The 13,715-nt window shown below is 38.6% G+C and overlaps 1 protein-coding gene across 3 annotated transcripts; it reads right to left on the bottom strand.

The window, feature by feature from the left end:
- Positions 1-504: 504 nt before the first annotated feature.
- On the bottom strand, positions 505-13,647 carry LOC103993102 (auxin response factor 5-like). 3 transcript variants are annotated; one of them, XM_065136043.1, is made up of 15 exons: positions 11,739-13,641; positions 11,466-11,578; positions 10,788-10,886; positions 10,639-10,695; positions 9,894-10,046; positions 9,740-9,824; positions 9,389-9,479; positions 7,311-7,475; positions 7,091-7,210; positions 5,229-5,304; positions 4,996-5,131; positions 3,812-4,141; positions 2,487-3,724; positions 2,202-2,392; positions 505-895 (listed from the first exon to the last, which is right to left on the bottom strand). In XM_065136043.1, the coding sequence occupies exons 1-15, from the start codon at positions 11,836-11,838 to the stop codon at positions 796-798; spliced, it is 3,054 nt and encodes a 1,017-aa protein (XP_064992115.1). In that variant the 5' UTR covers positions 11,839-13,641; the 3' UTR covers positions 505-795. The 3 variants fall into 3 exon arrangements, with proteins under 3 accessions (XP_064992115.1, XP_064992114.1, XP_064992113.1); XM_065136042.1 differs by having other exon boundaries at positions 2,487-4,141; positions 10,648-10,695; positions 11,739-13,647; XM_065136041.1 differs by having other exon boundaries at positions 2,487-4,141; positions 11,739-13,644.
- Positions 13,648-13,715: the final 68 nt, after the last annotated feature.

The following is a 13,715-nucleotide window of genomic DNA, read 5'->3' on the forward strand; positions in this document are numbered from 1 at the left end:
ATCAATGCATTGGACGAGGGCGGCGCCCCGTCGCTGGGGCAGACGAGCTGCACCATCGAGGCGCTCGAGTTCTTCATGTCGGCCGGTCATTTCATCAAACAGGTTTGGTCGTTTACTGTATTCTAAATAAGTGAAACATGGGACTAATTATGTGTGGAAAGTCACTAATTACGTTCATTAGGAAGGTGATGCAAAAAGAAAGAAGTAACTATTCTATGCTCACAGCAGTAAATCTGCACTGCATTGTCTTCAATTCAGCTTGTGTATCAATCATTGGTTAATCATTGATTAACCATTTTGCTGGATTTGGAAGACTGTAGCTCAACTTCATATGCTGTAGACATGTCAAAGGGCAGATAGCTGTAGGAGTTGGTAACATCCAGAAACACCAATTTTGAAGCAAACATGGGAATGGATACATGAACATTCATACTTGACAGCATTGTTCCATTTAGTGACATCCTTTCTTTTCTTTGGCAAGAAATAACAGTAGGGAACCACTGCTACGCTAAAACCCACACCAATTAAACCGTTTAGGTTTTACATTCCATACAATAGCCATCATTTATGGGCTTCAAGTGATCGCGAGATAAATGCTTCATTACATGAAGCTTTCCAAAAAGCATAACCTTTTCTCACTTGAACGAAAAAGAGCAAATAATATACAAGATGGACGGGAGAGAAAAAAATACAAATAGTTCATTGGGAAACATTAGATGTCTTTGCTTCATTCTCCGAGCTGCATGGTCATCGCGAGCAATGTCTTGAGAGATGTCTTTGCTTCTACTTGATGGTTCATGCAAAACCATCCATCAGTTGCATGCCTTCCTGGCTCATCTGCTGCACTTCAGAAGGTGATAGAATTCTGATGCATTTGACACAGCTTATGAACTCCCTACGGGTGCAGAGAAGCAATCAACTGTTAGCAATTAGAGAGACATGATATAGCTTGAACTAAATCATTCCTTGGGTGGATATTTTATGAACAAGACATGGAGCCATGATAGACTTGATGGTCAACCGATTAAAAACCCCAATGAGATTATTGTTTTCAGATTGGGTTTGGCAGATAGACCATACAAAATGATGCTTGAAATATACTTAAGAAACTATGATTATATGTAAACTGAACACACAACAAAAACATTTCTCGGCAACGATATCAAGATACTCAAATTGTGGTATAAAATGGCTGTCCAAAGAACACTATCAATAACTATGTTAAGAGAGAGAGAGACAGAGAGAGAGGAAGTAGAAAATTATAATGGCAATGGACTAAAGATGTGCAAGGAACCATTATGTCTATGTACCCTAAAGATGCCATTATAATTTTCTCCGATTCCAGTATTTTCTTCCTTTCTTGGTGCTTAGAGCACAACAAGGATTCTTGGGGCCATCCCAGCAAAAGCAGACACCACAAGCCATGCATCTCTAGCACAAAGCTGCACTTATCAGAGTTCAGCGACCTGGAGAGGACCTTTATCCCGTCAGAGGACAACCAAGATTGTTAGGATGCTATCGACCATGACTAGACAGGAAATTTCCTTTCTGTTTTTGCTGAAATCATGCAATCAACCATGACTCCCCAGCTTCATAGCTCAGGGAGGAAGACTAGTTCATTCTTGCAACTTAACCATCCAAGAAGCATGCATGACTTGGTGCAACAAAAGCAACTAAATTGAATAGTCAAACTTGCATCGGTCATTCAGTAATCAGGACAATATTCTTGAATTGGTATGCGAAATTTTTGTAAACGAGGATCCTTAAGGTACAAAATTTGACATGGCTCTATGTCCTTATTTACTCTTAACATGGAAAGGAATCCAAAGACAAAACATAACTCTAAGTAAATCTATAAGCCAATGTGGGTAGGGTAGCTCAGTCAAATTTGTCTGGGAAGAAAGATATCCCGAGTAAACATTTGAAACCTAAAGCTCTATGATCCACATGATGGTACTCTCAAATTTCCTTAATTGTGGGTTTGCACCACAATACTAAATTTAGATAAAATAGGTGCACAAATGATGAGAAAAAGGTCTATAGTGAAAGGCCAAAACACCTTTATATACAAATTACAAAGACCTGAAGAAAAATAATATTATTAAAACATATTTCAGAAAAGATGAATCTTATTGGGCTTATTGGGATATTAATGAATCTAAGCAATTGCATGAAGAAGGGAAAGGAAAGTTGACACTTACTCCCATGGATCATCCCCAACCAGAAGAACATCATTTTCATAATCTACATAAACAAGCTTCCATTCTGAACCTCGTGGATCATCCAGTTGTCCCTCTAATCCAAACATGCAGGCAACTGCAGATCTCAATTCACAATAATTGCTAAAGCGTGTTACATCAATTGATCTTCCAACAGATCCTACTTTTTGAACCTGTTCAACATAGATGGCATCACTTATTAGTAAAAAAGATAATTTACTATGTTTATTCTTGAAGTAGTTCCAATATTCGAAACTAGTATTCCACCTTAGTGTATGTTCTTAAAGGTTGTTGACATGCTGGCTTCCTGGAACCTCGGTATAAGCTGTAATCATTTGTAGCTATGCTGGCAGATGATGTACCTGCAGAGCTGTCATGGACATCTTGTAGCGAGAATACTGAGTCTGTCATTCTTTTTGAAGTAATGTGAGACATTGATTCCTGATTTGAAGTGAAATTACAAACAGGCATCACTGAAGGAATTTGAAACCTGGAAGATCCTATTGGACTGAGGCCGTCTATGGCCACACCTGGAACATGGCCCATATCCATGCTTTCATTGCTAGGGTCGAAACGGAGATTGCTAATTGTCTCACCCTGGTTGTTGCTCTCCTCGGACAAGTCCATTACCCCATATGGGTTAGATACACCCTGCAACACAGTGCAGTCTCCTTGAACATCTAAGTTGTGAACCTCAGATGAAAGGATGCCTTGGACAAGCAGCTCATCATCTAGCGAGTTTAATTGTGTGCCTAAAAATTCTTGAATATCTGTTGTGATGCGCTGGGGTGTTCCTGAATCCGAAATGCAAGAGAGCTGAAATGTCTCTGTGGGCTCAAAACTGTTGGGATTTGCCATAGAAGATATATCTGCAGAGGAAGTTGTAGCATTTTCGGCTGCAGAGAGATAAAAGGAATCCAGCTTACTGTTAATATAGGGAAATTCTGGAGTCTTTGATGAACCCATAAAGGATTGAAGGCATGAATGCTGCGTCATCCAATCATCATTATCCAAGATAGGATGCGAGCAGTCCTGATGTGGAAGTAAGTAATTTAGATTACACATGTCCGATGATTGTGCTGCATGTAACCCAGGAGACTGTGTTCTAGATGGATCATTCTGCTGCTGAACAAGTTTGTGATCACTCTGTTCCTTCACTTGTAGGGCTGGATTGGCAGATATCTGAGCTGCAAGATTCACACGATCAAATGGGCCTGTACTTGTAGATTCACCATTTTGATGTTTTGACAATTGGTCCATGTGTTCTGCCAGCATGTCATGGGAAAGTGTTTTGATCATACCATCCGATTGACTATCCAAATCTCCAGGAAATGCCACAGAAGCCACCTCTGACTGCTGAGGAATGGATTCTTGCAATGATGCATCTTCACTCCCCTGTTGGTTGATTCCATTCTCACCTCGTGTATTATGATCTTGAAAATTTTGTTCATGCTCTGCTGGACGTGCTTCCTCATGATCTGATACTTGGGACTTCACTTGTGTCCCTGATACGAAATCTAATTTAATGCCCTGGGTGGGCACCAAATAAAACCTATGTTCTTGTGATACAACATTTTGTAAAGGATCCATACCTTGTTGTGGAGAGAAATGTTGTTTCTGCTGCATTGCTGCTGTGGTGACTACTTCCTGCTGAGTAGAACTTCCCACTGTATGCAGTGGTGGCATAGTTACTGAGAAGCTTCTTGAGAGTTCACTATTTCTAACATTCTGCAAAATACTGGCATATATGGACTGGTGATGTGCAAGCAGGCCATCACGATTAGGATTACAAGGCTTGTTAAGAAGCCTTAAAAGATTTTCTGACCCAAGGCCGGCGAAGAAGTGCTGTGTGTCGACATTGCCATCTTCAGTTGGCTTTGGAAATGGTTTCAAATTTACAAAATGATTGTTTATTGCAGGACCTGCAACACATAAGCAATATAATCAAGATGTTACAATCCAAAGTGTATGACATTATGAAAAGAATCACAAATCTGACCCTTCAAAGCATTAATTTGCACATGCACACTCGGAAACAATATTTATTTGCAGCTGTCCCCTTGAGGTCATGGTCTACTGACTGCTGTAATTATAATATAAGTTTAGGCTACTGTCAAACCAATCCTCAAAGCACATACATACCTTTTATTTTGTTGACTTTATCATTAGCTATTGAATCTAACTTTGGTTGGTTAATGAAATTTTAGTGGAGTGCATTTTGCTTGATAACAACCACACTTTGACATTGTCAGAATCTTTGCTAACCAGAATGGCACTGGTTCAAATAAATTACACTTCATGATAAAATGATTGTTGAAATGGTATTATAGCAAATGTAGGAAAATTAGGAACATAACTAAATGGAAACATTTCCACAGCATACATCAGACTGGTATCTTATATTCCAGTAAATCTTAGGGCTAAGGCTTCCTGGTATTTCTAGTCAGGTGTCCACAGAAAAAGGAAAAGTTATATTGTGCTGCATGTTCAAAGAAAATATTTGACAAAAAATTTAGTTCATTATTAAACAAGATAAAATTCCTACGAACCAAAATATGGGCAGGATATATCACATTATATATCTCAAGGAGAAATTTTTTTTGCAATGAGAATAAAATTTCACAAACAAGTTCTACATCAATCTTTGGTTCCCACCTGTGCTATGATTAGAAAGTCACATAAGAAATCAATGTGATAGCAGTTTTTTTTGTCACTGACGGTTACAAACAAGAAAAGCCACAAAGAGTTATCTTCCAAGTAATATGAAAATACTCACCTACATATCCAGGAAGACATTGCCTTTTTAAACTTGAAGTTACATTAGGAAATGCAAAAAGACTTTCTGGGGTTTCAATTTCCCATAAGCTGACCCTATCAGGTCGTTCTCCATAACCATGTTCATCCCATTCCACCTGGAAACACAAAATTAGTGCAAAAGGAGAAGTCAATCATTTTTTATCATCAACATTGATCTTTTTATTGTACATGCATGAGCAAAAGCTGACTCACTTGCAGGTTTCGCCACCTTGAATTAGGCCATCTTACAGGATCATAATCACTGATACCTACAATTGTGCCCATGTATCTACAAGAACAAGCAACACATTTTAGGATGTTAAATCCTATGAAAAAGAAGGTCCATAGATGCTACATAATGAGTTTACTGAATTTGTAGAACTTAGGCAACAAAGAAAATAATTATCGTCCGGCACATTTGGGCAGCATGATGCAAATTCACATAGATATTAGATACATTACTATGTTGGAATACAAACACATACAGATGTGCAAAATTCATGTTTATACATCACAAACTTCTAAGCATATAGACACATCACTTGAAAATTTTCCCCATGGTCATTGAGGCAAACCACTAGGAAAATAGCTAAGCTTATCATTACCAATAAGATTGTTCAGAAAACTATAATTGCCTAATTAAATGAATCTATAAACTTTCCACCAAAGAAAATTATTAAGATTTCTTCCAAACTTAATCTATAAACTTTCCACCAAAGGAAGGGCATTGTCTTTAATGGTAAATTAGGTTCTGTTGGGTGGAGAAGTGGCAGCTTTGAAAAGAAGGCATATGCCTCAAGAAGAAGAGCCCCTGAGAATGGCCATGTGCTAAAAGCCTAAAACCAAAGAAGCTATATTTATTTATATCTCGTGTTTCTTCATATTAAGCAAAATAAACTAATGCACTTTGGTTGCAATAATAAAGATAACACGTCCAGCTAATTGGATTTCTTGTCCTGGAGAGAATTCTTATGATTCAAATCAGTGGAGGTATTGCATCATAATAAACTACGTATAACACCGCAGTAATGATTGACAAATAATGAGCACCTAAGGACCGTGGAAATAGAAGTTAGATTTTGGCCTACTTAGGTGTGAGTAAAAATACATCATTGGCAGTCTGAACAAATAGGTCAAGGTAAGCCTTTTCTGAAGATTTAGAAATTCCTAGTTTTCATCATAACAAATTCAGTAGCAAAAGAAGAAAAGAGATCCATCAGACAAAACAATGAACCATGGGATTCATAACGGAAATCACGGCCAGGTGCTACTACCAATCGGCAGCTGGACCAGTATGGTTCTGATATGTATCGACATACTGATACTTCGTATGTATTTGTATGGCCTGGACCAAAGAGAAATAGGAAGATAAGAGGGAAAGGGGAAAACAAGGTGAAGAAGAGGGAGGAAGAAAGGTTTGGCTGAAAAGGAAGCGGCCTACCAGAGGTCAAGCAGGAGGCAGCAACCCTTACAAGGTGGAGAAGGTAATGACAATGGGGCAAGATGGAGGAGGCAGTGGTGGTTATGCAATGGCGAGAAGGAAGTGGTGAAAGAAGGGAACATATATGAGGAGGCAAAGAAAGGAAAAAAACAAGAAGAAAATAGATCTTGATATTGAACATAGGTGATCATGGAGTAGGTCTATCACTCAGTACACCATGTTTTAACTCTAAAATTTGGTTGGTATGCTTGGTATGGTAATCATACCAGGTAGTATGAAACAATACAAAACAATAACTGGTGGTTCATGGTTGAATCAATAAATACTATGCATAGTTTGGTACACCAGTTACAATGGTATGAACTAGAAATGGTTGGTCCACATACCAGTTTATAATTGGACGCGTAATAACCGACCTGTCCCAACAATTATCCCTGATTTTAAATAACTTGAAATTATTACATGCATGACTATTACTGTTACATACTCAAAATCACAAATAAATAAATATTTATGCTTTGATCCCATAGAACAATTGCTATGCTTCAACTGACAACAACTACCATACCAACAGTAAGAATACAAAGTGATGATAGGAAAACTTAAGACTACAAAGTGATGATAGGAAAACAACCTGCGTTTACTTGACTCCTCAGTTTCAAACATCATGCCAAATCTCATCCCAATTGATACCTGGGTATACGCAGCTTTATGATACTTGGTTAAAGGAATTATAAACTCAGAAGGACATGCTCTGAGAAAAAAACAAAAGAAATATTAATAAATAAGAATCAAGAACAAAAATAACTCAAAGTTTTAAAACATGGTGATCAAACAAGAGCAAAACAATGTACCTAGGATTATAGTACACAGTGAATGGGCTCCTATTTGCTGCAGCATGAGCTGCTGCAGCGAGGACACCAATATGCATACTGTCAGTGGAAAGTACAGATGATGTTAGGGCTGTTTGTTTACGGTTGGCACGTCTAACACCCAAGAGTAGCTGTGACTTCTCATCCCTGTATGCACTACACATTTCATTAGTTTCTAGTGATGATCTTTTTTTACCGAAAGATAAAATACTCAAACTAGCCCCATCATACAGCAATTCATAATGTGCATGTATATACATCAAGTAAAACCAAAAATCTTCAGCTATTCAAACAGCAATTCCTAATATACTTCCTTCTACATAAGCATAAACTTCCAATATATTGCAATTAAATAAATTTTCAATACATTATTCATGTGTCAACCTGCTCAATGCTTGATTGTGTTCCGACTAGCATAACAACGATTATAAAAAAATATCTGAAGCCTACTTTCTGGTTTCACATAATAACAAGCATCTAATAAAGGAAACATGGGAATGTCTGCTTCCTTGTTCCCCATAATTGAGCTCTAATAACAGTCTGAAAGGAACAGAGTAAATCATTTCGGATTTGTCTTCTCATAAATTGATGACTTTTCATAGGGGTGACCTTTTTTTTTCCAACCCATCCAACAGACTGAACCAACCTAGATGAGGGACAAACAAACAGATCCGAGAACAGCCCCATTGTTTGAGATGTATGTTCCAACAAAACCTTCCCACACTCTAAGACCAGATTGGCTCCAACTTTAGTCATTTGATCGAAGCAGATCATAATTGCTTGGTCACTATTAGATTAGGTTGAATGGATCAAGGTCTCACTCAGATCAAATCTTCGTTCTTTTTTATTTTTATCAAAAATGTGGACTAGTAGGTATGCTTTGCATTCTCAGTCAATAATCAGGATGAGACCAGTTTGGTGCACATTTAGAAGAGATTAGTACAAAATTGTAAGTTATCTTCATATGATATATAAAATGAAAATCCAAGTCAAACCAGGTTTGTGGAAATAAATGAAGCTAACAGTAGATGCCCTTGTTAAAAAATTCAACAATTTTCAGTAGGTTTCCTTTTCAGTACAACAATTGTTCATAAGACTCCTCTATAACTGTTTGATGTCATGGATTAGCTTATAATGGATCTGCAAACCCTTTATTCCTTAAATTGTGAATCAAGAATGTCAGAAAGCCTTCTATAGGTTATATAACACACTGATTAGAAATGGACATTTTGGAGTTCACATGCACAGAAATCTCAAACTTGCAACAACAGTCAGAAAATTGTTTATGGATCCACCTTAAGCACGTCATGCCATCAAATAACTCCCAACAAGTCTTACAATTATTACATTAGCAAACTATTAAAACGTTTCAAACTAAAACGTGCATCTCGACAGTTCATCTGTTTCCAACAAGGTCAGGTTTGAGTTGACTAAAAGAAGATTATATAAATATAATCAGAATTTATTCAACCTACTATAATGTCCATGATTCGTATCTGGGTTATAGGATCTTGCAATTTTATGGTATGTTTGATATTGTCTAACTCTAGCCCATACCTAACTCAAGTTTTGATTTTTGCCAACCTGAACTAGTCAATAATTTGTTACTTTCACACTCATGGTATTTGAAATTTCAGCAATACTATTGGAAGGAAGAAAATTTTCACGAGGCATCTTCGCAAGAGCATAATCATGGGAAGTCCTTGGGAAATTATTTTTTTAACCCTCATGATGTCTTTAAATCAGAATATATCCAGTTAGTTTCCAATTTGTTTGTATATATATATATATATAAAAAGAACAGATAAACATGAACAGACCAAGAAAATTATCCTTTAAGAATTTCAGAGAATAACTCTATGTATTTTGTGAACCTGGACACTGGCTATAAAAAATCTACACTATATCTTCTATGATCTTGTAGAATACAACAATTAAAGCAATGAAAGAACAATCATTCAATAATTTCCAAGTTTCTAGGTTTTGAAAAGCCAATCCCAAGATCAAATTGCAATATAATTACAATCAGAAACATATTTCCTCATGTTCTGCCATTTTACCTGATAAACAAAACAGAATCACCAGCTTTAAGCCGTTTTGCACCCACAAACAGACTCCATCCAGTGGTCAAAAGATGTCTCTTTGGCTGTCCTGGAAAGAAGAGGAAAGCACTCTGTTACTTACAACACTTGTATCGGTATAAATAAAAGCAACATGGTGGAACTCTATATTTGCAGAAAATGCTTATTTGTGAGCACAAGAGTATGGGACATAACAATGCAGGATATCCCTACTTAAACCATTTGTTGAATTTCTAGGAAATCATCTAAGATGAGAAAGTTGGAATTTGCTAGCAAGTAATTATAACAACATGGTTGTAATGGTAAACCAAAATATGCCTATACTCCTACCACGATATATGTGTCGAAATGTCCACAAGTTATCGTGCAAATCCCTGACAATAAGTTCCTGATTTGGAGGTTGCATTGAATAATCCTGGGAAATATAAGCAAGTTTAAAGGCATGTCCAATAGAAAGTCAGCAGAAAATAAACCAACTCCTCACCAACTGTGGAAATAGCTTTTCAGCAGCCCTTCGAGGTACTGAGAATCCACCATGTGTGCTAGTATCACTTGCAGTTAAAATCTTACAGAAGAACTCAGTCGGGTGCTTACATCTAGTATGACCTAGATCTGGAATAGGAAAGACATCATTTTCCTGAAAGGAAAAGAGAAAGATAAGAATCACAATACTAGTAGGAATCCTCTCTTGAACTAATAGTTCAAAAAGTACATTTTGATTTTCACTATAATTCCATCATAGTTTCATGATAGTGTTGCTTGAGCCATGAAGTGCTGGATTGCAAATGCAAGCTTCTAAGTCACTGTAAAGCACTCAGGTCTTATCCACCTAGTGAACATCTTCTCTCAACTCCCAAGTCTTGGAGAACAATATTAGGAATCGACAAATGCACACTTTTTTGTTGCACTCTTATAGTTTCACCTTCTCAAACTAAAATGAGTTGTAATTGAATTCTCCCACAAGAAAAGAGAAGCCTCATTTTAACTAACAAGATTAACTTGCACACAGACGTAGAATTACAATATGTTGTGACTGAATCTCCAAAAGCTAAGGGAAAAACATCAATTAGCAAAGAAACTAGCATAACTTTGGTTTCTCTGTATTTTATAAAGCGACATAAAAGCTGTCTAGACAAGATCAACAATTATTACGAGAGAAATCTGATTCCCAGAAATGGAAACATAAATATCAAAATATGTAATTCAACGAAGCAAGATGAAAATCTTACAGAAGTTACTGGCTGAAGGGTCATCTGAGCATATATTTCATCCGTCTCCTTGTCAGCCTAGAAATATGTGCCAATCAGAAAAAGGCAAGTATTCATAAATATTTTAAATAAAGAAATCATAGAAAACCAACATCACCTACTATACTCACATGTAGTGTAACATTGTGAACTTGGCACATCAATTGAGATGGGAGATCTGTGTAGGCAGGAATCTGTGAGTTTGCTATTTTTCTAGTTGAAGCAGTCACCTGACAAGAAACCAGAAGATAATTAACAAACCAAAGAATGAAAAGATTTAAATTTTTGCAACAATAACTCGATCAATATCTTTTTCTGGCTCAGAAATTATGGCTAAAAGGAAACTTGACAACGACCGTCCCATAAATCACAACATATCCAAATCTACCCAATAAAAATTTGTATGGATATGTAATGTTTAAATGTGAGTTGCATTTAATCCTGCCCAACATATGTGATTTTCGATGGCGTTCCAATCATAATAGGAATCAAAGTTTTGAAACTTTTATCGTGCAGAGAAGCCACTCTACCAAAATTTTAGTCTTTCATTCTGAACCCAGATCACTCAAGTGTTAATCTAGGTTTGTTAGAAACTTTCTGGACAGATAAGACTGTTGGTCAAATCACAATTAAAATCAATAAGACAAGAAATTTGAAGTCTGTTTTTCTATTAACAAATGCTTGTGCAAATTTTTGAATGTCATTTTGCTGCCGAAGATTTCGAGCTAGGTGATCTTCTGGAAAGATGATATAAAGACAAGACAAGAATCTGTATCCACAATACATGAGATGATCAGAAAGAAAAGAACCTGTTCACTGTGTCCCTGTGGAAAATAGTATACTAGGCTGCCAGGTTGAGGCAATGATACAAGTGGTCCAGCACAGGCATGCCAAAGCTCAGAATTTAACACCTTTCTTGCACCTACAAATAATAGTAAGCTGAATATTTTCTTCAATTCAACAAGGAAGTGAATGAACAAACAAAACAAATCTTAAGTAAATGAGCAAACTTCCACCGAATATTACAGTTATGCAAAATGAGCATTATACAGGAAGGTGCAATGAAGAAGCAAATCACTCACTTGGCTTGCTTGGAACTTCACCCAAGAGCTTCATTTCATCTAGCAGTGCTGCAGCGCTGTTTAGACCGGCGGCTCGGACATTTGCTTGAACGGAAGACATCTTCAACCAGCAATCCTAGAAGATTAACTTGAATTGAGACAAAACTGAAGGCAGAATGCTCAACAACAGCCTCTCCCCGCAACAGAAGAGGAACCTCCACGCTGCACTCTTCATCCCGTGAACCAAAAACCTCCCTTAAAACACCCTAACACGAAGTCAGTGGTGTCACATTCCAAACACCAGAAGCAATGGCCCATTGAACATACTTCAACAGCATTAGCATTCGGAGGACACCACTTTACATCTTCAAGCACAGAATCGCTCTTTTCTCGGAAAGAAGCATCTCCCGAGCATCAGCGATATCCGTCCCGGCAGGATGAAAAATGCAGCATCAAAATCCCATCTTTAAGCTGAAACTCTCATCTTTACTCCAGAAGCACCGACTTCTGAGCACAGAAGCGTGCGTCCGGCCAGCAGAAAACGAAATGAAATCGAACAAGTATTAGGTCCGAAGAAGCCAAAGTAGCAAGATACCAAATTGTCCAAGTTCACTGAGAAGGAATCAATCGATTGCAGACGCAGTGGTACGCACCAAGACCTGTAACTTGTTTGCAGTGGGCCGGCTTATAAAGCTGCGGCGAGAGATAGAGATATATAAGAGGGAGGGAGCGACGTGGGCCTCCAATGGTCGCCGTCGGTGGGGGGAGGAAGGGGAGGAGGAAGAGAGGAGGGCCACCCGCTGGTGTAAGAAAAGGTCGAAATTTTTGTTGGCAGCCAAAGAAGCACGCGAAACTATAGCAGCATTGCAATGAGTAGTCGAATTCAGTGCACTCCTTTTTATCTTTTTATTCCCTCTTTTCGCCATAAAGATACCGACCTTTCGTCGATGGAAGACGCCATGATTCACCTCTCTCTCTCTCTCTCTCTCTCTCTCTCTCTCTCTCTCTTCAAATACCCTTGGCTAATCCTATTCTACCATCCATTGATAATCGTCGTCGATCTCTTTTCCTTAATCCCATTCCTACGTCATGCGTTTTCCTTCTTTATCTTGTTTTCTTTACGAAGCAAAGCGGCTTCTTTAACTCATGGTCTGCTCTGCTGAGTGTTGTGGCAGCTTTAGGAAGGGGAGCAGAGAAAGACGAGCACTACACGGAATCAGGGGAACTGTCGCAGAGTCGTTGCAGCAGCGGCAGCAAGAGAGAGACAGAGCACAGTTCTAATCAAAGGAATGAACAGGGAGGACTGCTCATTCGTCCATACTCTGTCCTAAAGATGAGCAAATATATCATCACCTCACCGTAATGCACTTAAGCAAGAAGATGGGATAAGCTTTGTGCGAGAATCTAAGCATCCTCGGAGGTCCACTACAATGGGGATTACAGAGACCTAGGTTGACTGAATCCCCAGTCAAATCTAGAGAGAGTTCTGCTACGCAAGGAGAGCAATTGATTTGTGTAGAAAAGCATCTAGCTTTGACCGCGCAATTAGTGCACGCGTGGTTCTTCAATGTCTTGACAGAGATCAAGATCACTCTTCACGCTCCAGCCATTAGGAGCGGCAATGGGAAGTCTCGTCACGTACGTTTCGGGGGGTTGTTCGAGGGAGGAGTGACTCCACCCTTGATGCAAAGCCTAACGAAGCCATCGACGGCCGCGGGTCCACCCAGCGGCCAGGGGAGGGGGAACGCTGCGATGCTGCTCGCTCCACACGCGACAGGCCCTCCTTTGGTGACGTCACGCTCGGACGCCAAAGACAAACGGGGAAAGGAGAGAGAAAGACAGAAGGAGAGAGTACTGCTCTGCTCCTCTCTGTCTCTCTATCTCTCTCTCTCTCTCCTCTCCACCACCATCTCTGTTTCTCTCATCATGGCCTCCCAAAAACGTCACCAAAAGCAGCAATTTGGGAGCGAGAAAAGGCCGGCACCGCTCTGCTCTTTT

The sequence above is a fragment of the Musa acuminata genome, chromosome BXJ3-1 (assembly GCF_036884655.1).
Source record: "Musa acuminata AAA Group cultivar baxijiao chromosome BXJ3-1, Cavendish_Baxijiao_AAA, whole genome shotgun sequence".
Classification (NCBI taxonomy): Eukaryota; Viridiplantae; Streptophyta; class Magnoliopsida; order Zingiberales; family Musaceae; genus Musa; species Musa acuminata.